The sequence below is a fragment of the Nannobrachium achirus genome (genome assembly GCF_963921795.1).
Source record: "Nannobrachium achirus genome assembly, chromosome: 16".
In the NCBI taxonomy this organism is placed as follows: domain Eukaryota; kingdom Metazoa; phylum Chordata; class Actinopteri; order Myctophiformes; family Myctophidae; genus Nannobrachium; species Nannobrachium achirus.
Window position 1 is genome coordinate 36376466 of NC_137823.1, and position 24959 is coordinate 36401424.

The 24959-nt window shown below is 44.8% G+C and overlaps 1 protein-coding gene across 1 annotated transcript in view; it reads right to left on the reverse strand.

The window, feature by feature from the left end:
* The window catches only part of pak5 (p21 protein (Cdc42/Rac)-activated kinase 5), a gene marked incomplete at its 5' end in the record, with an annotated part of 94633 nt that overhangs the window by 19185 nt on the left and 50489 nt on the right, over nucleotides 1-24959 (reverse strand). The window contains 5 exons of the mRNA XM_080744501.1: nucleotides 3228-3361; nucleotides 5666-5820; nucleotides 8336-8477; nucleotides 8967-9179; nucleotides 21469-22311. Coding sequence (XP_080600627.1) covers nucleotides 3228-3361; nucleotides 5666-5820; nucleotides 8336-8477; nucleotides 8967-9179; nucleotides 21469-22311 — 1487 coding nt within the window. The remainder of the gene's footprint in view (nucleotides 1-3227; nucleotides 3362-5665; nucleotides 5821-8335; nucleotides 8478-8966; nucleotides 9180-21468; nucleotides 22312-24959) is intronic.

Consider the following 24959-nt stretch of genomic DNA (forward strand, 5'->3'; position numbering starts at 1 on the left):
TATTTCTTGATCTTGCTGCCGGGCAGAAACCTCATATCTTCATGTTGTAACTTTTAGTATTTTTTTCATGAATGAATGGCCCTACTTCGTCATATTACAATGTCACACAAAAGTAGCTAAAACATGCGACATATTCTGTAGCTATTTTTGGCTACTTTTTTAACTGGAATCCTGAAAAGTAACCGTTTTGGACATATATAAGGTTTCGTTTCCACCCGACCCAACCCTAACAATATTCAGCTTCAGCAAGTACTTAGTACTATACTATGAGATGTTGAAGGCCCCGAGGCTGAAGGTCAAGTGTTAAGCTGAGTTCAAACCTGAAGCTGTTTCTTCTATTCTCGTTGCTTCTATGGCTTCACTTTGGTCGCGCAGGTCCGCGTTGGTAAAAAAAAAAAAATCAAGGCGAAACACCCGTGTTTGGAGTCTCAACTCCAAACACCAAAAACATATCTCTGTCTCTCCGGACAACATCAACACTGATTGAACACGATGGGTGGAGTGGGGGTGAAGCGAAGGTCGCTTCAGTTGGATTTTACTACAGGGGGTCCTCCAAATCTTCGTGTGAAAGAAACTTTTTTTATCCTTTTTTATATTAACCACTTAGTCTTGAACCCTAGCGTCTATATTCTGAGAACTTTAGCCAAAAATAGCAGATCTACGAGCTCACAACGCCTCGCACTGCGAGGCTATTTTTGTCAAAGAGCTTTGGTGCAGAGGGGGAAAAGAGCAGACTAAGTACAGAGTGAAAGGTAACACTACCCATTAGTTCTAAAACCGCTGCAAACCACAGCCTCTTGGGGCTTAGTGCTTTAATACAGAACAACCTCCAGCGTATTATTGATATTATTCTACAATTTCACATTACTTTATGATTAGAAAGTGGAAAAAAGCATAAAACGTTCTGGGAGCTGTTACTAAGTTATATTTAAGTACAATATGGTGGAGTGTGTTATCAAGGCACTCATTATAATGCCTCTCATCCAGTCACGATGCGAGGAACAGAACTAACTGTTGTAATTGCTGTTGCAGAAAGCACTGGCAGAATGCCTGTGAGGAACTGAGAAGGCGGCCCCGTCCAACACCATGTACATTTACAAAGGTGGTTTACAAACACAGCGTGGCCCACATCTCATTTTCATCCAAATGCTGCCAATTTGGCCCGTTATGATTCTCATTCGTGTTTAGAGCCACTTAAAATTCAATGAACTCACGCGGAGGAGTGTGTGTGTGTGTGTGTGTGTGTGTGTGTGTGTGTGTGTGTGTGTGTGTGTGTGTGCGCGCGCGTGTGCGTGTGCGTGCATGCGTGCATGTGTGACTGTGAGAGAGATAGAGAGGTGGGTGGGATAAAGAGAGAGAGAGAGAGAGAATTAAAGACTAAAAGAGAGTCTTCCCTGTAGCCCATTATCTGAAATTTCCATTAGTACCTCAAAATGTTGATAGGCACCTCAAGCAAAACACACGCACACACACGCACATGAGCACGCACGCACACACACACTCAGTACACACACACACACCGAGGGAAACATCTGTGTGGGAAGATCGAGCTGCCCTAAAATACTTCACGGCGACAGTAGCACTCAGCCTCAGCAAAGCGTGTTATTAGCATCCGACACCGCGCAGCGCTAACGCTGACACTCCATGCAAATGACTGTAATTAAACACCCGGCGCCAAGTACAGCGAGAAAACGACGAGGCGGTCCCCCCCCCCCCACAACAACAACAACTCAACAACAGGAGAGCAATTAAGGAAACTTGGGAGAACAATACACGCGAGATGAACAAAAGCGCATTGCCTCCCGGGATAGCTCCGTTCCATCTGCTACTTTCTGTTGGCCGTTGTCTGAAAACCAGGCTCCTTTAATTTGCTATTGTGTTGGAGGTGCTGCAGAGGGAATTAACCACTTTAAGGGCAATGCATGCTCCTTCCGACGACTGAAAAACAATGTCCAGCTCGTACAGGCTTTCAGAACTAGTTGGGAGTCAGGACTTCTGGAGTTGCACGAGTTCGGAGAAAAGGTTCGGAGGTCGGCCAGTTTGGAGTTATATCACCTCTCTTTCCGAAGAAACGTTTGGACTTTGGAAGGAGCATGTATTGTCCCTAAGCCCTGTATACTTTGTCATGACGAATAGTGAAAATCTGTAATTGACCACTGCCATCACCGCAATGAGAAATATGGTGCTTGATTCATGAATACCATACTTCTTAATTCTGTATGTGATATAGCAACAGTGTGACGTTTAAAGTTCATCCCCAAAATGACTGTTTTTCTGTTGATTACTCACGCCATGGAGACTTGAGTTCAATAATATATTGTGATGTCATGGGAACCACTCTAACAGAAGCCCTTTTATGCCCATATATGGAGATCCCTGATGTCATCAATATCAATCCATATCTAACAGGACTTCATATGGGAATGCCCATATGGGCACTTATCTGTGTGGCTGGTTCAGACAGGGATCTCCATGTATGGGCATAAAAGGGATGTATGGATCTCCATATATGGGTACCAGGGGTCTTCATATGGGTAACTGGTCCGATATACATCACTGGCCAGATGGCCAAGAATTGGCATGGGGTCACATGTCGCCCTGAGGTGTCTAACTAGTAGTACATTTACCCCCATTGATTCCGGATGGGGAGTCAAATGCATTTGGGTCCCCATCCATGATGTGTGTGTGTGTGTGTGTGTGTGTGTGTGTGTGTGTGTGTGTGTGTGTGTGTGTGTGTGTGTGTGTGTGTGTGTGTGTGTGTGTGTGTGTGTCTGTCTCTCCGGTCTCATAGTTGAACAGCGGCATGAAAGTAGGAAGCGAATCAACAGAAATTCGAATCAAGAAAATTTGAATTTTGCCTGTTTCCATTAACTGATAAATGTTCATGAAATAAGCAGTCGGACAGGCGCTATTTTTCCAGTCAGGGCAAGTGAGACACATTATTGAAAATGCACTCTAACCCAGGGCTCTTCAGCCTATAGATTTCATATATAAGATAAGAGAGAGAGAGCGAAGAAGAGAAGACGCTCCACTCCACATACTGTAGCTACTTCAACCCCGCAACAGCATTGCGCACGATAACAGCTGATATACAGTACAAGCTCATCACAGCTCGTTGCAGATGTCTCGCTCTCTCGATCTCTCTCTCTCTCTCTCTCTCTCTCGGACTTTAAGGCCATCGGAATAGCACGGCGCGCCCGTCAGAGACACTGATGGTGATGGGTTACCTGGTGTGGGTGACAATGTCTGTGAGCGCTCCCCCCTCCAGGAACTCCATCACCACCCAGAGTTCGTCTCCCACCAGGTAGCTGTTGTACATGTCCACCACGTTCTCATGATGATAGTCCCGCATGATAACAACCTGAGAGAGAGAGAGAGAGAGAGAGAGAGAGAGAGAGAGAGAGAGAGAGAGAGAGAGAGAGAGAGAGAGAGAGAGAGAGAGAGAGAGAGAGAAAGAAGAGGGGCAGAGGGATGAACACCATTAAACTCTTATTGCAGGATGAACTCCAGTCCCAGGACAACAATAACACAATTACTTCTTATACCATTGCTTCTCAAACTGTTTAATTTCAAGGGTCCCCATAACTCTGATAGTGTACAAACGGAACCAAATGGTCCTGTAAGGGTCCATTTGGTTCAGTTTTTACTCTCTTACAGCTACAGACCTATAAGGGTCCATTTGAAACCCCTTCAAGGAACCCCAAGGGGTCCCTGGACCCCACTGTGAGAACCACTGACCATATTTTTTGGTGAAAACAATAACACAGTATTTGGTAAAGTATCTGTCTTCCTGACTGTTACATTTACAGGTATAATGACGATATTTCTCAAAATGAAACATTTTATGTACAGTATGCCCCCCCCCAACTTCTTATTTTCACATGTTATGGGGGCTTATTTAATAAAGGATTATCGTGCTGCATTAATAGGATAACATTAGCTCAGAAATGAACACCCACTGCCGAGCAAAATGTATCTGCAAGCGCGCGCGCGCGCTCACACACACACACACACACACACACACACACACACACACACACACACACACACACACACACACACACACACACACACACACACACACACACACACACACACACACACACACACACACACACACACACACACACACTTTGTTTTGTAGTCCATATACAAGCACCATATAGAAACACTTCTTGCAAGATTGTGTGAATCAAACGACGCTGTAAGGTACAGTAGCTGATACAGTGGCTGCACTCTTTGTAAATGGAGGACCAGTCAATGACTCATCTTCCACACTGTTATTTTACCTTCTATCTTTATCTGCTGCCCTTGTATGAGATCTATAGCAACAACTGGAGGAGGAGGAGGAGGAGGAGGAGGAAGCATATCACATAACAGCAGACTGTTCAGTGAACTATCGGGGTTGTGATCTCCCCCGTGTGATGATGTGGGAGAGAGGCACAGCGCGCTGTGATCGTGTGGGTTGAGGATGACTCCACCCAGGGGCGTCACAAGGTGGGGGAAAAGTGGGACTGAGTTACCAGGGCCCAAGGTGGAGGGGCCTAGGGATGGGACGATATGAAAATTTCATATCACGATTATTGCGACAAAAGAAATCGCGATTTACAATATTATCGCGATAATCAAAATCCATTATCCTGGGGCGGAACATTTGCCAAAAAATAGCAGATCTACATGCTCGCAACGCGACGCGTTGTGAGCTTGTAGATCGGCTATTTTTTGACAAAGACATTTGATAGAGAGTGAGAAAAAAAACACTGTATCAAGTACATATATTATACAGTAAGTACCTTTTACCAATTATAGAGGGTTTAAGTGGTACTGGATATGCAGCTCAGCAAATAAAAGGTGAATTGATCCCAGTGCATGACGGAGGACGATACCACGATAAAGGAAATCTCCACGATACGATTATTATGAGTGTTTTTTTAATCACGATAAACGATAATATCGCGTATCGTCCCATCCCTAGAGGGGCCTTATTATTTTATACTTTAGCTATTGAAAAATAGCAGATACACAAGCTCACAGCGCGGCACCGATGCCGTGCTGTGAGCTTGTGTATCTGCTATTTTTCAATAGCTAAAACACAAAATAATGCGTAATAATGCGTTCCCAGTCTAAATGGGTTAAACCCCCTCCCCCTATGAAGAACATTCATGGGGGCCCGCAGTGAATCCTTGTACCCAGGGCCCAGAATTTGGTGCGACACCCCGGACTCCACCGCACATGACACAACATACAGCCCTCCTCCACCCCCTAAATCTCAACCTTTTCAGGCCAAGACCCCCAAAATAATCATATTTGATTATTCCGCCTCTAATATTTGACATTTTGTCCAATGTTTAATTTGTCATTTTAGAGCTATTAAAAAGTCCTCAAATTGTCACTTTAGAAATATGCAGATACCCTCTAGTCTATACACTTAAACTTTATGTTGGTGTGTTTACTGTTGAGTGAGAAAACAATGTTGCACGTTAAGCTAATCATCTGGGGACCCCCCAAAATAATGTGGGGGTCCCGACCCACAGGTTGAGAACCACGGATCCCAACCCTATCCATAACCCCTGAAGTTCTGTTTTGGTGTGTTCACGCTCATTCCAACCAGAACCACCCCGGAAGGGAGAGGTATAAAAAAAGAAGAAGAAAAGAGCAGTCCTACCTCATTGAATAGCAGCTCTCTCCTCTGCTGTTTCCTCAGGTCCATCTTCTTAACGGCCACCTGCTTGCCGCTGTGCTTCTCGCTGGCGATGCACACGATGCCCGTGGAGCCCTCGCCAATCTTGATGAAGCTGTCCAGGTATTCCCGTGGGTCGCCTGATGGAACATTGACGAGGAGCGTTACAGATCTTTACAGATTTTAGTTTTACATAAAAACGATCATGTATTGTAGAAAAGTTACTATACACTGTACAATTTCGCCTAGGTATATGTGAAATGTAGCCTCTTCAATTACCCATCCTAACTATTATAAGATCTGGATGGGTTCTATTAATAGAGTGCCCGGGAAGCAGCTAGAAGTAAAGGTTGTTACACACTGCTGCGTTTTTTGGGCGAATATAGGAGCGAATTTCGGAGCACGTAAATAAATAAATCAACCTCACGTTATGTCAATAACGTTTGCACACTGCTGCCCGTTTCGTATTTATTTTCGGACCACTGGGTCCCTTGCTCTCTCTATCTCTCTCTCTCCTTGCCCTGAAAAACGCATTTCGCAAAGAAAAAACGCAGCAGTGTGCAACCAAGTGTCTTGTTCAGCGAATCTTCATAGTACAGCACTAACGTAGGAAAGGCAGACACACAGACGTACACACAGACATACAGACAGTCACACACGCAAAGATCAGCATGCAGACTTAGCAAGCTAAGCTGTAAGTATTAAATAGTGTAGGCCTAGATTTAACATAACACACTATAGTCATACTAAGTATAGTATTCAATAGATCTATACGTGGCAGCCATATTGGTGTTACAAACAATACAATACTAATTGAGAATGTAGCGGAGCATTTCCTGTGAGCCAACATGCACATTACCAGCACCCTGACCTGAATGGAATGAATGTTCCTTGTCAAAATGGCTGCTTTCAAAAAGAACCGTTATGCACCAAAGTAATTATAAAGAAGGTACAGTCATCTAAGTCATTTTCTCTATCGAGCAATTCCAGTTGGCAGATCCTTCACACTGGGAGGCAAACTGCAGCTGGGAGGTGGATGGAATGCACTGCAGTCAGTGAGAGCCAGGTGGAACAGCTTATGAACAAACACTATTTATGAACGATTGAGACCTTTGTAAAATACGCTGTCCAGGAATATGAAAGAAAACATATCACACATGGTTTTAAGGCTGTGTTGCTTTTTGGTGTACACTGTATAATTGTATTTAACAGATACTGTTGAGCCAGAATCAATACATGGCGCTGTTTAGATGCCTCAATAAAAGTGTGCATATCGGAAAAATAAGTGATTAGAAAACAACCTATGATATCTCTTCTTTTATATTCCTGGACCGATTAACTGACAAAATGGCAATCGTTCAGGAATAGTGTTTGACTCCAACCGAACTTCGGGATCCAATTTGCATTCCATGCGCGCCAATGGCGCCCGTGAACTGACCGTTAACTGACCGTACCTTCTTCAATTACCTTATGCACCATGGAGGTCTGAGTCAAACCAAACACAACACCAGGTGATTTCACTAACGAGCACACCTAACAGTACAGCCAGAGAGGTGGAGCTAATTAGTGAAGTCATCTGGGTTAGGATGGAAGCCTGAACACACACGGACCCCTGTGGCACATAATTGAAACCCACCGCAATAAAACGTAAAGGACCATAGCAGCGGCCTGGCATGTTTATCCCACTGACTACAACACCGTGGTTTGGGGTAGTAGGTTTTCTTATATTTTTGAGGAAGACATTTGATTCCATTCATTTCCATACTGTATGAAAATCAACTTGCTTGTGATAGTACAGATAGTACAGTAATCCAATAATAGTGACAATTCTGTTGCTGTTATTTCTTGCTAAAGTTATGCTATGCTACCCTCAAGGACCCCTGGTCCAGAGGGTCTCAAGCCAAACTAGTTAATATACTGTTGCATCAAAACTATCGCTATAGAGGTTATGTGCGTGATATCATCATCATACCCGAAGTTATGCGGGGACGCCTACTGAGAGGCAAAAAAAATGGGAGAGTGTTTTCTGCTGGAGATTCAGTCCGAGTGTATCAAAGGGTGCGTTCGTAAATGCGCCCCGTTTGTGGTTAGGGTTAGGGGTTATGGTTAGGTTTAGGCATAGTTTTACTGAGGTTAAGGTTAGGGTTAGGGTTAGGGTTAGGGTTAGGCATAGTTTTACTGAGGTTAGGGTTAGGATTAGGGTTAGGTTTAGGCACTCACTACACTGAGCACACACCCGGTGCGCATTTCCGAATGCACCCTTTGATACACTCGGACTGAAACACCAGCAGAAAACACCATCCCCAAAAAAATACTATCTAGCCTTGACAGCCCAAACATCCAAACAGAGAAGTCCTATCTGATTGCATTAAACAACATTAAACTCACTTTGCCACTCGATTTGCCATTCACTTAATGCATGCGCATACCCTCTATAGCAGGATAAACTCCAGGCCCAGGACAACAGTAAAAAAAAGAATACGGTTTCATTTCAAGGACCCTCATAACTCTGACTGAGGGTGTGCAAATGGAACCAAATGGAAACCCTGGCACAAGATATTTTCAGATGGGAGTCCGTGGCCAAAAACATATTCATTTGGTTGGAAAAAGCTTGAGAACCTGTGCTTATATTGGTATAATCTCAGCTCATGTTACCTGGGTTGACCACCAGCTGCAGTGCCGCTCTGAACTGCTCATGGGAGACCCTGGAGGGCTGTGTGTCTGAGCTGGACCCCCACGAGGGAGGGGGGTAGGCCCCTGGGGGGATGTAGGGAGACGATGGCTGGGAGTACGCCCCCTGGAGGGGAAACACACATGCAAACATTGTATACATCAGAGTAATGCGCATGCGCACGCACGCACGCACGCACGCACGCACGCACGCACACACACACACACACACAGTGTTGAATTAGTCCGGGGGCACGCACCCCCACCGCCCCATATCTTTTCTGAGCAGTGGTCTCGCCTCTCACGCAAACGGACATGCATTGATGCCAAAACCCCCCAAGTTCACATTTCGCCAACGTTTTAGTGTCACAACAGGGTGTTTTAACAAAGAAACAAGCCTGTATGCATATCAATAGACCTGTATAGTAGCTGTTGAGCGACGTTCGCGTGACGTCTCTAGATAAGCGACCCCCCAAACATTGAATCACCACAATGCACCACTGCACACACATCTAGTACTATATCTAGTCTAACACAGTGCAGACAAATCCATTATTCATAATCCAACAAAAATAATGCTTGCACAGCTGTGAAGCCCATGGCACCCGTCCTGTACCTGGGGGGTGTACGGAGGGCTGGGCTGGGATGGGGGGTGGTGGTATGGCGAGGGCTTGTAGTGGTGGAAGACTGGCGGGTACGGCAGGTGTACTGGCGGGTAGCCGGGTGGCTTGGCGTGACTCTGAGGTAGCTTAAGGGGTCCTCGAGGGTAGGTGTCACCGCCAGGCCCCTGGTGGGGGCTGCCGTCCCGCGATGGACGCTCATAGTCCCCCTGGAGGTGATAAAGAGACAAGGAGGGAGTTGTATGGGTTTATTTTGAGTTCATTGAGTTTTTTCCATTTCATTTCAACCTTTATTTAATTCTCGGAGAACACACTGAGGACTGGTACCCTCTTTTTCCACAAAAGAAAAAACACAAAACACAACATCAAAATGATAAAAAAAAATTGTATAAATAAAATAACATGATCAAGAGAAAATTCCATTGCATTAACATCAATTAAAACAGGTACAATTTAGATTGACCAAAGGAATATATCGGATTTAAAGTGACCTACAGTAGGGGAACAAGAGAGCTACTGTATAGCTGTTCCAGGTATGTGAGGCACAACACATGAAAGCTGCTAATAATCTTCCTGGGGTCCACAAATAACATAAAAAACATGATAGTAAACAAGACAATGAAGCAGTGAATAAAACAATTGACCATGTTTTCTTTTATACAATAATATGTACCCTTTTTGTGGCCATACACTACTGATCTACTACTTCTGAGCAGTAAAAAATGTTCTGCCTTCGAAAAGGCATACCAGGGGTGCCAGCTGGCCTACTGGTCCAGGCAAACACTACATAGGCTTTGTGTAGCCGGACGGCGCCGTCGGTTTGATTCCCGGTCCGGACGACCTTTGCCGCATGTCACTCCCCATCTCTCTCCCCCATTCCTGTCAGTCTACTGTCCTATCAGTAATAAAGGCATAAAAGCTCTAAAAGCAAATCTTAAAAAAAAAGGCATAACAAGCTACAAGCTCACAATGCTGTGAGTTCGTAGATCAGTTTCACCTATGATGACATGCCCAAAATAGGGACACCAGGGTTATTGTGGTAAAATAATCTCTAAAACAGTCAACACAGAGACCAAATTGAAATGCCCAGGGTTACAATTATTTAATATTTTAGTGTCCTAATATTTATGTCAGCAAGTTTTATATTTCTTTCTATAATTTGAAGCAAGCAACCTACATTGACAAGACGTTGATAATGGAAACCACCATTCACAATTCTATATTTTCTCTCTATTACCCGTCTAATGTGTGAATAGCTAAATGTCCGCTCCACTCCCCAGGTACATGCTAGCAGTGTGCTAGCGCTGGACACATTCTAATGGGGACGTTCAGTCCAGCGGAGAGGGACCATGCTTTATCATTAGCGCTCCACACTGCTCCTCAAACTACACCATTCATCATACAGGGAGCCTTGGGAGAGCCCAGATCTGGGACGCAACATGCAGCAACAGCACACCATTTCTTAAAGCCCAATTTAAAACATATACCCCCCCCCCCCCCCCCAAACAGTGGTCCCCAAATTATTTGGGGTAGCCTAAATGTTTTTTTTTTTTTTTTTTTTTTTTTTCAGGTTTTTCTTTTCAGACAAACATGACTAACAGACTTGGACCTACACAAAAGACAAAAGACATACGAGAAATTATACATACAGATAATAGACAAATAACGGGGGAGGAAAAAAAGGTATATATACATCTCAAGTGGTAAAAAGCTTCAAAAACAGAAAAAAGAGAAGGGGGGCACAAGGAACTCTCGCCCATGTCTCACCGCCCCCATGGGAAGAGAAAGAAAACTACTGTTATCCTCTACCCCCATCTGAACAGTGCGGCACGGGCCAGAATCCTGCAGTGCCTTATCATGCGTGTGCGTACATGGTGGTGGGATGTCGATCATATTATCATAACCAGACTTACATACAAGGATCATAAGCCAACCTAAATCAGTTGCCCCCTTCTAGAAAATCTAAGAAGGGGGACCATACTTCGAGAAACACCTCTGCCTTGTCTTGCATTTCATACTTAAGCCTCTCCAAGGGTAACAAAGACATTATTTGGGCCATCCACATATGTTCGTTTGGTGTAGCCTAAATGTTAACATTGTTTTCTCACTCAACAAGAAACAGACCAACATACAGTATTAGAGGGTATCTGCACATTTATAAAGTGACAATTTAAGGACTTTTTAGTACCTCTGGTCAAACATTGGTCAAATTGTGAAAATAGACGATCTACATGCTCACAATGCCTCGCGTTGCGAGGCGTTGTGAGCATGTAGAACGGCTATTTTCACAATGGAATAGATCAAGTCAAACTAAAATGTAGTGCTAACTCCTACATTTCCAATTGTGCAGGGTGGGGGGTCCCCAGTTCAAAAATGATTATTTTGGGGGTCGCGGCCTGAAAAGGTTGAGAACCACTTAAAATATGATTATCAGGTATTATGATTATACTAGGAGGAGGATTTATTCTAAAAAAGTATACAGAAAGAGTTAATATTAGGTTGGCACCACCTCTTTAATGGACTGAAGGTAATGCATTTAACCATCGTAATTCCATGTGATTTTCTTAATAAAGCAATTTAGGCAAACGCAACAGTGCAGAGAGAACACACGCACATGCCTATACACAAGGGCATGTAAGCATTGATTGATTGATTGATTTGGATGATGATGCATCACATAGGATATAAAAGACGCCATAGTAAACTGTACATATAAAATATATAAAGTACAAGCATGAATAAATGGACACAATTTAAAACATCTATGCTTAATAAATTAAAATAAATAAATGAAAGCTTTTTTCTGAAAAAAGCAGTACAGTTATTCACCAATTCAGACTTTTTAAGGGGCACAGATCTGAACATCTTTTAAAGTGCTTAACATTTTAACAACAGGATAATTACAGTAGCAGAACAGTAGAGACATGCATATTTAGTAACTAAAATGAATCACAATTAGTCCAAAAAACAAATATAATATTCCTAAAATGTAAGCCAATTTTTAAGGGCTCTTTTAAAAGTACTCAGAGATGCTGCACTTGTTTTATTTTCCTTTGCTAAATTGTTCCAGCACACACATTTGCTTCATACACCCCCACCCTCCCTCACCCATCCCCACAAACACACACACACACGCGCGCGCACACACACACAGACACACACACACACGACACACGCACACGCACGCACACACACACACACACACACACACACACACACACACACACAATGTATGATGTGAGACGGTGTAGTGCTTACTGCTGAAATCTATTGAATGCCTCGTTTTATGACTCAGCTCAGCTGACTCATAGCTCTGACCTATAAACGCACTCTCACAGACATGCACGCACACACGCACGCACGCACGCACGCACGCACACACGCACTTCTTCCAATGTGGTATAAAAGTTGAATCTCGGCCAGCAGACCTTGGCACTGTCTGTTACATGATAGATAATATTACAATATTAATGTCTTAAAAACATAACTGTGGCATCTTATAAAGATATATTTTCTCTATCAATTTACTTGGTCTCAACTTATGTGTCTGTCCAAGACTTTTACGACTGCATTCATCAAACTGAGGAAAGTGCCAAAGAGGGAAATGCTATTGCGATATTAAACTCAGACTGATAAAGGTTCGGTGAAATTAACTGCCAAGGATGTGAGGAGACAAATGTCCATGGCTTGCATTTACAAATATCATATTTGTAAATGTATATTATATTAATTATTTTGTATAATACATTTTAGTATTCTACTCATATTGTCCTGTAATTCTGTATCATCAATTACACAATCTATTTGAGTGTGTGTGTGTGTGTGTGTGTGTGTGTGCGTGCGTGCGTGCGTGCGTGCGTGCGTGCGTGCGTGCGAATGTGTTTTGTAGCCGTGTTGTTTCATGAAGAATGATAATGATAATGATGATGATGATGACTAGTTGTTGCTGTAGCAGTAGTGACATTATTGCTGTGGGTGGAGAACACAGGACAGTGTGATGGTACAGAAGGAGGAGGAGGAGGATACAGGCAGGGGCGTCACAAGGGGGGGAAAAGTGGGACTGAGTTACTAGGGCCCAAGGTGGAGGGGCCTCTTTCGCTGTTGAAAAATAGCAGATATACAAGCTCACAGCGCGGCACTGAGTGCCGCGCTGAGTGCCGCGCTGCAAGCTTGTAGATCTGCTATTTTTGAAAAGTGGTGAAAATGTGTGCAAATCTTTGAATGTATGTATTTTTTTAAGCGAACATTATTTTGTAACTCAAATTTTGCTTCTGGGGAGTCCCTGGACCAAAATATTTTGAGATGGGGATACATATAATTTTGTGGGTCCTTCAAAAAACCATAGAAGGATTTGAAATAATTTATTCAAAGACTTGCACAAACTTTCAAGATTTGTCAAAAATAGCAAATCTACAAGCTCGCAGGGCAACACTCGGTGCCGCGCTGTGAGCACAAAATAATGCGTAATAATGCGTTCCCAGTCTAAACCCCCTCCCCCTACGAAGAACATTCATGGGGGGCCTGCATCCTTGTACTCAGGGCCCAGAATTTGGTGCGACACCCCTGGACACAGGACAGACAATATGATGATACAGGAGGAGGAGGAGGAGGAGAAGGATGGTACAGAAAGCAGGTTCATGCAGTGACAGTACAGGAACACACTGCCTCCACCCAGAGGAAACACTCTCTACCCACTGACAGGACACGATAAGAGATCTACCCACAAACACTCCTGAGAATAAATACACAGGGCAATCTGCAAGCTCTCTCTCTCTCTCTCTCTCTCTCTCTCTCTCTCTCTCTGACGACTCTGTATTATACCCTCTATCACTTTCTATTGTGAAGCCGAAAACACACGCACACAACACACGCACACGCGCGCACACACACACATTTTATTTATGTTTACACCATTTATTTATGTCCACACAAAGGAGATGCATACAAGGACACACATATTATAGGTGCAGTAGAGTTACATTTACAAAATCATGGCATATGTCTTCATGATACTATAGCAAGTCACTCAGTACTCTACGGGTATAAGTAGCAGCGTCTCGGCCATATGTGGCGGCTGCCGATTATAGCGGAGACGGCACAATACTTTGCCAGCCTTTTTGCCCCTTTTTTGGGCTTCCCAAGTTGTTGAAACCCTCTAACAACCAGCCTGTGGGTATGTCCTAGGCTGCCACATATAAAAACAAAGAGTCTGCACCTGTACCCCAGCTCTGAGATGGTATGTAGAAATGGTTGGTATTTAATGACCTTGGTCATGAAAGCTTCCTCTAGGCTAGGGTCGAAGGTGCAGGCTATCTCTAATACAGACACTTCCCTGGACTCTTCATCAACCACAATAACATCTGGTGTATTAGCTGTCAAAGATGCAAATATGTCTGGGTTATCACAGAGATGGAACATGGATGAAATGACACGGGAACGAACACACACACACGCACACGCACACACACACACACACACACACGAACGCACACACACACACACACACACACACACACACACACACCTACACACACACACCACAGCACACACACACACACACACACACACACACACACACACACACACACACACACACACACACACACACACACACACACACACACACACACACACACACACACACACACACACACACACACACACACACACACACACACACACACACAGCACACAGGAGGAGGAGCCTTGATGTGTTGGGACGGTGTATAATTACATGGCATGGGACTGCTTTAATCAATCACTTCTCCGGGAGGAGGGAGCGAGGAAGTAAAGGATCTGATGGAGGAGTTAATGCGCTGTAGGGATGACCCAGTGTGCCCACCTCCACCCACCCCCATCATCTGGCTGATAACACTGCCTGAGTCTGTCTGCCCAAGGATGTTAAAATAGAAGAAAGGGAAACACGTGACTAGGGCTGTCACAATTATTACATAATTGTCTAATCGCAATTATTTGAGGTAATCGCAATTATTTTGCATAATCGTCATAATCGTTTCCATGTTGAGAAATGTTAATATAGATTCAAAAAGTAGTGGAAATAGCAGATCTACAAGCTGCGACACGTTGTGAGCTTGTAGATGGGCTATTTCCACAATCACTGTTCTTTTTTTAGTATAAAGTTGTCAAATATGTCAGTAATCTCTTTGTATATTTAAGTTACGTGTCATAATTGCCATGTGCAACTTCAAAGCCTAAACGCCAATCAGAAATGTAATTGTCAATGACAAAAACACCATTAAATCGTTAATCGCAGTTATTTGAGTGACAATTAATCGTCATGTAAAATGTCATAATCGTGACAGCCCTACACGTGACGCCGGGGAAGCGCCATTGACTGGCCATGGCGCTCACCATGGGTGCCTAAACTCGCACCGGGAGTGCGATGAAACACATGGCAGTGAGTGAATGGAGGCGGCTAGACCAGCTCATGAACAAACTTTCATATAATCGGACCGGTTCAGGAATATAAAAGAAGACATATCATAGTTTTTTATTTCTAATAACTTGCTTTTCGATGTGCACAGTAATTTTATTGAGGATCTAAACAGTGGCAGACATCGTTTCTGTCTCGTAAGTATTGTGAAGTTTGGTTGACAGACAGGAAACGGTGGACAGTCTTGCGAAGTGAGCGGTGGTGTGTGTGCGTGGCCGTGTGTGTAGCAGTTCATTTCAGGGTTGCGCGTGTCTGTGTGGGTGTGACTCAACAGCGCCACTTGGTCACCAGTGGTATTGCAGCTCAGGCTACAAAGTAACATACCGGTAGATAGATAGTAACACATGGACAAAGTCACTCTAAGGAGACAGTGTGTCCACTGCTCAAAAATTGTGACGTCTTATTTTATTTTCCTGAGCCGAGTATTTAATAAAGCTCTCAATTGTTCAGAAATAGTGTTTATTCATGAGCAGGTCCACAGGCTTTCACTGACTCCAATGCATTCTGCCGAACTTCCGGCTGCAGTTTGGCACCCATGGTGTGCCGGTTGGAAGTGCCTGATAGGGAAAATGATGTTGGTGTGCCTGCCTGCCTGCCTGCCTGCCTGCCTGCCTGCCTGCCTGCCTGCCTGCCTGCCTGCCTGCCTGCCTGCCTGCCTGCCTGTCTGTCTGTCTGTCTGTCTGTCTGTCTGTCTGTCTGTCTGTCTGTCTGTCTGTCTGTCTGTCTGTCTGTCTGTCTGTCTGTCTGTCTGTCTGTCTGTCTGTCTGACCAATTGGCCGGCCGGACTGGACTGGACTGGACTGGACTGGATGACTGACTGACTGTCTGCCTGTTTGTCTGGCTAGCTGATTGGCTAACTGACTGGCCGACTGGCGGTCTGTCTGTCTGGCTTGCTGGCTGTCAGCCAAGGGCCTGCTGATCCATGTTGGTTAAACGTGCATTAATCTGAGTTTGGCAGGGTAATCAACAACCTAACTCAACTGTGAAATTGAATTCGGCGGTGGAACATCGCAGGGCCAGTTTTATGCTAAAGCTGCAGAAAGAGAAAGTGCTGCAACATCAATTTGTCACCCAGAGCTGCTGCTGTACCATGCTCACGCACGCTTAGCCGTGTGTGCGTGTGTGTGCGCAACTGTGCGTGCGTGTGTGTGGCCAATTCCCCATGCTGTCTACTGTTACATCCCAACCAGCTCACAACAACGGCAGGGAAAAAAAGAAGGATTTAGTTCAGCAGTGTGAGTGGATTGAATGAGAGAAAGGGAAGAGAAGGCTTTTTCCCCCCTACAAGATCCATGAGCCAAGAAGAACAGTGGACCCATAAGGGTTCCAGTTGTAAACTAGTTCTAGTTAAATGAACACTGAGGATTTTACTGTAAGGTTTTATTCCTACCCCAATAAAGCCTTGCAATGCAGATTACAGGGAATGTTGTTTCCTAAACCGTGGTCTGTTTCTCACCCACTTCCTTTTGTAGGAAACGACTGAACGACAAATACATGATCAAAACCCCTTCAATCTGTTTAATTCCAGCTCAGCTTATACTGTAGATCTGCTACTTTTGCATTTTTTTGTTGAATCCTGAACAACCATTTTGAACATACAGTATATACATACATATTAGTGCTGTCCAAGCGATTAATCGCCTAATAATCACATCTTTTTTAACCAGTCAAATTTGAATGATAAACTGAAATAATGTGTTGTATACAGAGAAGGATGCATCCAAATGTATTATATGTATTATTATTAGACTATACTTTTGTTATGTATCCAATACATTAAACACACACACACACAGACACACACACTGATGTTCAGCCCAGTGTCAAGTTTATTTTGTCGGCAGTGAAGCCAAGGAAACACCTGAAGTTTGGAAGAGACACAAGCCAACTTCCAAATGCTTGTGGCCGGGATATGAGCTTCGCAGCGAGGATACAGTGTCAGCTCCCTCTCGCTGGCCATGCGCTGCATGTAGACAGAACCGGCGAGGGGCAGAAATTACACGTTCTAAAGTCGCTGTGATTGGTTAAGTGAATCCCAAACAAGATTGTCCTTAACATCCCGCCCCCAATTGCTGTGATTGGTTTAGAGCTAGTATTCAGAGCAGGAAGTGGGGGGTCTTTAGAAAGTTTAGACCTACGGATGCTTCAAAGTGTAAAAAAAATATATATATTTTTTTATTTTCTTCTTTTTTTTTTTACTGTTGATTAATGCGATAAAAATCGTTCATGCATTAATGAAAGGTCAATAACGTGTTAATTTGGACAGCACTTACATACAGTATATAACAGACCGATCATTCTGGTTTATATGTCGGCCATTGTGACAAAATATACATTTGTGACAACAACACACATTGAAAAACTAAAGATCAGAAAACAATGTCTGATATGTCTTATTTGATTTTCCTAAAATCCAATTATCTAAGGGGGAAAAAAACATTGTTTATTTAAAAGCTTGTCTACCTGGCTATGATTGACATTCAATGCATTCAATCAAACTTCCGTCTCCAGTTTTCCTCTCGTAGAAACCGCCTGTACTCTCATATCATATTTTGCTTTCCCTTCCCCATTAGGCCTTCCCCATCTCTGTATGTACATTTTCCTTTACTTCTCAATGGTAGAAATCATCCTTGCTCAAGAACAAACTCCTCAGAATGAGTCTCATTTGTCAGGAAAAATGACCCCCCAGTGTGCACCTCCAATCCTGCTGGTCTTGCATTATCCATAACTGTTGCTGGAAGTGTGCGTAGGCATGTGTGGGTGTGCGCGTGTGTGCGGGGGGTACATTTCTCCTGAGTAGCTATTTACTGAGGCGTGCAGGTTAAATGGTTTTTCATCAAGGCACCCTGGGATCTGCATCAGCAAGCCCCACTCGCCTCGCCACTGTTCCTGACTACAGCTGGCAGTGTGTGAAGGAGGGAGAGTGGACTGGTGCTACGGCGCTACATACTAGTGTATTATGGTCCCATAATGACACACTGTGATACGAAAGTATTGAAATTTGAATATGCTATTAAGGAAAGTAAAAGGGACCTTTCATATACAGTCATTGCATTGACTCGCTGGCTGAGCCATTGCTCTCTGCTATATTTTTATGTACCTGTAGGTACATATTCTGTCATGTAAACAACCTGTGGTAATGGAGTGGTTCACTACCAATTTCGCACCAAGCCTAGATTCCGTCTTTGGTGAAGAAGTCAGAGGCCAGTCAATATATTAAATAACAGACCTACTTTGTCAGACTTCCCATGTTATGACCCACAGTCATGTCACGAGTCAGTGGTTGAGAAACTTACTGTAGCTGTACTGTACGCAATCTCTACGCATGTTGACATGCGTAGAGTGTATTGTGTATTTGGCTAGTTTGAGATCCTATTACCGGTATGTGTAAATTGAGAATAATAGAGATGTGGCAAAGATGGATTATCAGATTCAATGGAACTCCAACGGTAGCTTACTGCACTGCATGAACTTAAAATGTCAGAGTCTAAAGCCAACACTAAAGCCAGCACTACTACTGTACTGCACAAACTTAAAGCCAATTGTTCCACCTTAATCCCATCGTTCTGATGTGAGGAGGCCTGTGAGGAGATGTTCTCAGAAAGAACAATGAGATTTAGATTAAAAATTGACAAGGTTTTCTTTTAATGTCACAGTCTAAAGGATATTTAAACCACGCTCCTTATGTTTATATAGGTTACTATATCTGCTGCTATTTTAACTGCCTAATTCCATTGCCATTTGTTTAACCACTAACCTTATGCACAGTAGAGTACATATTTTACTCTGCTCACGATAGCATGAAATACTTGACATACATGTTCTATCTAGTTCTATCTATCTCTATTCTTCTCCCCTTTCTTGAAAACTGCAAAACTGTGACAATGAATTTGAAATTGAAGTTGAACCACTTTAAACCCCAGGATCATATCAGATTCTTCACAGAAAATAGCAGATAGTAAGCCAGTAGATCTGCTATTTTCGGTGAAGATATTGAATGCGGAGCGAAAATAGAAAATACACTAGCACAGAGCCCTGAGAGGGGCTCTGCTCAACCACATGGGGTTCAATTGGTTAAAGGCATGGACGAATGGAGAGCTTGTTTGTTGCTTGTTTTCCATTGACTGTATTGTATGGTTTCTCTGTGACCTCCAGGCGCCAATAGCTGCTGGTAGCGCTCCACCAGAGCATGTCACAGGCATGTGACAGGGGTGTGAAGAACGCTGCAGAGTGCTTTCCAACTACCAATACACTTATACGTATATGAGCTTTGCACACGCAAAGGGAGATCATAGCCTATTGTACGAGGACAATCATTTGTGTAGATATACTCTTATAGGAAGTGGGCGTGCAGTCCGTATACTGTACGATATCGTTTAATAATCTCTCATCTCATTTGACCTCTTCCTCAAATCCTATTGTCTTATACTCAAACAGGCAAAAATGTTATTTTGAGTATGTATGTATCTACGGATGTATGTATGTATCTACGTATGTATATGTATGTCTGTATGACATCTATGTATTTTTCATCTCTATGGGACTCTCTCTTGCCTATTCCTCTCCACCTAATCTTAACCGCCCCTTCTTTCTCTCTCTATTCCGCCCATATATCTTCCTCTCTCATCGCCCTATCTTGTCTCATTTTCTCTGTGCCTCTTTCTCTCTCTCTCTCTCTCTGTCTCTCTGGTTCTTTGTGTCTGTGCCTCTCTCTCAGGGCTATCTGCTTCATGGTCAGTGTGTGTAGCGTTAATTGATCGGCGCTCACAGAGAGGGACAGCCGCAGCGGGGTAATACTGGATGTGCTGGAGCCCGCTTCCACCGGGGGAGACCAGATTAGCAGCTGACACCATCTATCTACTGGGCAGGCCGGCGAGACATCCAGAGAATGAGAGAGCAAGAGGTGAGAGAGAGAGAGAGAGAGAGAGAGAGAGAGAGAGAGAGAGAGAGAGAGAGAGAGAGAGAGAGAGAGAGAGAGAGAGAAAGATCAAAATAGACAGTGAGAAACATAGAAAGAAAGATAGAGCAAAGGAAAGAGAGAGCGAGACAGACAGAGAAAGAGAGAAACAGACAGAGAGTCCCAGAGAGACAGAGACGGTACAGTAGGAGGATGACAGAGTGTGGGGGAATTGGAGAGTAATCTTTGTGTGTATCAAAACACAGTCTGGGTTATGATAATAAGATCCGCCCGTGGAAGCTGAACCGGAGGTAGGGAGCCCTCCGCTGTGTTCACTTGGACCGCGTGGAGGTGCCGAAAGTCGGGGGGACGAAAATGTACTATTCTGGCTTCTAACGGTGCTGAGTCGGCTCATGCGACCTTCGCAACGCTCAACACGGCGACTTGTCGCGACCGCTCGCTCAGCCGTGTCTCACATGGATCAAGGTCGCCTGAGATGGCACGCCTCCGTCATCTCCACCAAAAACAAGCACTCATTTATCTTAACCCAGACGGTGTTTTGATACACGCGTAATCTTCACTCTACTGGTTATCCAGGTTTGCCAGTGACCTCAGTACTGGTAAATCACTGGTCATTATATTGTTATTTCATCACCAGCAACAGATGAGAAAACCTAAAAGACGGGTTAAAGAACTGCACAAAAATGTTACCTTTGGTGTCGCTGAGCCGCAATGAACAGACTACTATATCCAGTGAAGGACAGAGCATGAACAGACTACTATATCCAGTGAGCCACAAGCATGAACAGACTACTATATCCAGTGAAGGACATGAACAGACTACTATATCCAGTAAAGGACATGAACAGACTACTATATCCAGTAAAGGACATGAACAGACTACTATATCCAGTGAAGGACATGAACAGACTACTATATCCAGTAAAGGACATGAACAGACTACTATATCCAGTGAAGGACATGAACAGACTACTATATCCAGTAAAGGACATGAACACGAACACGAACAGACTACTATATCCAGTAAAGGACATGAACAGACTACTATATCCAGTGAAGGACATGAACACGAACACGAACAGACTACTATGTCCAGTGAAGGACAGAGCAGAAAAGGAAGCATTACCTTGGCTAGAGTGGGTGAGTTGGCGAGGGTCTCTGAGAGGCGTGGGTACGTGTAGGAGCTGTAGGGATGGGCCTGAGGTGGATTCTTAAAGGCCCCACTGGCAGCATAGGGCACGCTAGGCTCCTGCAGCCCAGAACCGGACCGGGAGCGCTGGCGTATGGCCGGCGTGGGGCTGGTCTGGCCCACGTAGGAGCTCTTGGGCCGCTTCTCGTACTCGTCCCTCAGCGCCCCATAGCTCCACTCGCTGTCCGGGTAGTTGATCTGCTCGCTGTGGAGCGAGGCGCGGGACGGCGTGCCCACCGACGTGTCCCGGTAGTCCTGGCTGGAGGAGCCGCCCACCGAGGCGCGGTAGTACCCGCTGGAGCCCACCCCGCTGCCCACCGTGGACGCCACCTCGTCGGCCGAGCGCCCCTTGCTCTCCAGGTAGGCGTGGTAGTCCGGGGGCAGCTTGCCGTAGTCCGACTTCTGGGGCATGGCGTCCGGGTAGAAGTGGCTGCGTATGGGGTGCGAGTGGCCGTTCTGCTTGGGGAAGCGGTAGTGTCGCCCCATGGACCAGTCCCCGTCCACCGAGAAGCTGGGCTTTCCCACCTCCGGGGGGAAGTCCCTGCTAGACACGTCCAGGTCACAGGAGTAACGGGAGTAGTAGTGGTTGAAGCCATTCTCCTCCGGCGGGTGGGCGTGGCCGCCCTGCAGGGGTTTGGGGCCCCCGGCGCCGGCCTGGTGGGCCCCCGGCGGGCTCTCCTTGCGCAGGGAGTTGGAGCGCGTCACCGAGATGTTGTCGAAGTCCTCCAGGAGGCCATTGATGGAGGCGTCTTTGGGTGGGCGGTTCCCTCGGACGATGGTCTACGGGAGAGAGCGAGTACATGCGCTGTTAGACACACACACACACACACACACACACACACACACACACACATCACACACACACACACACACACACACACACACACACACACACACACACACACATACACACACGCACACACACACACACACACAGGAGAACTCACTCATGTTTGGATTGATGGATATCTGGTAAATAACCCTATATATTGGGTTGTGAAGCCTGTCTGTTTCAGGCCAGCCAATCAGGCTGCCTGAAAGCCAAGGGACAACGAATTGGAATTCCCCGTGTTTTGGATCCAATGCTGTTCACTCTGGAACACGCACCTTAACACTACAGTATTCCAGCTGGAATTTCAATTCACGTGTATCAGGGATGTGTGACAAGTATTAAATTAACCACTTTCAACCTTGCACCCCCTTTTTGGTTACTGGTCATTTGTCATACCATTATAGGCGAAGAATTACACAAATCTGTAAAAAGAAAAGATGAAGAAGAAGAAGAGGAAGGAGAAAAAATAGCAAAAGAAAATAAAGCAAAAATAGTATATTGTTGTTGAAAACCTTGTATGTCCAAAACCATTCGTTTTGCATTTATCATTTTAAAAAATGTTTTAAACTAGTGAAAACAGCCGATCTACAAGCACAGTGCGAGGCGTTGTGTGCTTATAGATCTACTGTTTTCACTACTTTTGTGCGACGGCCTTGTATGATGAAGCACGGCTTTACTGCGAAAGAACGTACACATTTGAGGAGATACGAGGTTTCCACCCAACAACGACGATATCTACATCCTCTCAACAGCTATTCTCACTTTTTGTTGTATGACAAAGTATATAGGGCTCAAGTGGTGAATCATCAATTGCAGTAAAAGTGAATGCCAGCATCTATATCCGAGAGAGCAACAAAGGCATGAATTCCACACAACGGCTGTATGCTGCCAGCTGGGAATGCAGCTTATTATTACAAACTCTATGGAAACCAATGACAGCAGAGATACCTTGGATGTTAAGAGGAAAGCAGCAGTAGATTGAGACGGCTAATTCCTGCCCCATTTCCCTCGCTACGGATTAGCTTCACTTTCAGTGGGCTGATCGGGTTAAATTAATAGTCGTGACATTTGTTACGGCCGCTCGCCAGGCTCGTGATTGCATTCACACACGTGGAAAGAGGCACAAGCACGCACACACACACACACACACACACACACACACACACACACACACACACACACACACACACACACACACACTCACTCGCACATACACACATGCTTAGAGTGAGTGAATAAACGCACGTGGGTGGTTCTCATCCCCTCCTACATTCAACTAAGCACTTTACATGGCAATTTGTGTGTGTGTGTGTGTGTGTGTGTGTGTGTGTGTGTGTGTGTGCGTGCGTGCGTGCCTGCCTGCCTGCCTGCCTGCCTGCCTGCCTGCCTGCCTGCCTGCCTGCCTGCGTGCGTGCGTGCCTGCCTGCCTGCCTGCCTGCCTGCGTGCGTGCGTGCGTGCGTGCGTGCGTGCGTGCGTGCGTGCGTGCGTGTGTAAAGCAGGGGTTCCCAACCTTGCTGTCACTACGGACCGGCCGATAGTTCGTAAATATATATATTTGTACTAAGGCTGGGCGATATTAGGAAAAACCTTCGATATTTGATAACGTTGTTGAATACCTCGATGTCGATATTACTCACGATATTAGTCAAAACAATTGCATTGTATAGTTTTTAATGTTTTTCTGCTTTAGGTCCACTGACTGCCTAACCCAGATAATGAATAGCATATCCAAGCATGCACACTGCACAGTACACATAGAATAAAGAAATGAAATGGCTTCTTTCCATTTTCTTCAGCTTTTTTGCAAGTGCTACGTGCATGCATAGTGTGTCTGTACATTAATTTGACACATACACCAATACCTCATTTCAAGCCGCCTTTGTCGGTATGTACACTACAGTATACCTCGCATGGTGATACCTCGATGAAGGTAGATATATATTGCCCAGCCTTAATTTGTACAATCCATACACTTGGAATTCCTGGCCGCCTTCTTGCGGACCGGTGGTAGATGTCTCCTACAGACCAGCGCCAGTCCACGGACCGGCGGTTGGGAACCCCTGGTGTAAAGTAACCAGGCACGTGTCGTGCACACATAGACTTCAAAAGGGGCTGGAGCCTTGCCATTTTATCAGTCTGTAAAGAGTGCCCTCTCCTGACCATAAATTTGTTTTTTACTATGGTGAAATAAATGCAAATACCCTCTTTCCATGCCATGCCTGAAGGTGTAGAAATCCAAGCCGTTACACGACATCTCCAGTATTGACTTGATTATGCTTAGTTCAGTATGGTATCACACACTGAAAATAGCTGACCTCCAAGCTCTGCGACGCGTTGTGAGCTTGGAGGTCAGCTATTTTCGATATTTCTACCAAAAGGCCCTTTTAGAAATGTCAGCCCCTGCCTCCCTTCTCTGCACGTCCCTAAGTACATTTACTCTCAGCACTGTACTTGCAGAATGCATCTCTTCTGTCGCACTACCATGAGTCCTGAATGCTGTGTCCTTGAACCTCGTCAGAGGTGCTAACTGTTAATTGTTTTGTCACTGGCACCTAAAGCACGGGCACCTCAAGCCAAGACAAATCCCTTGTAAAC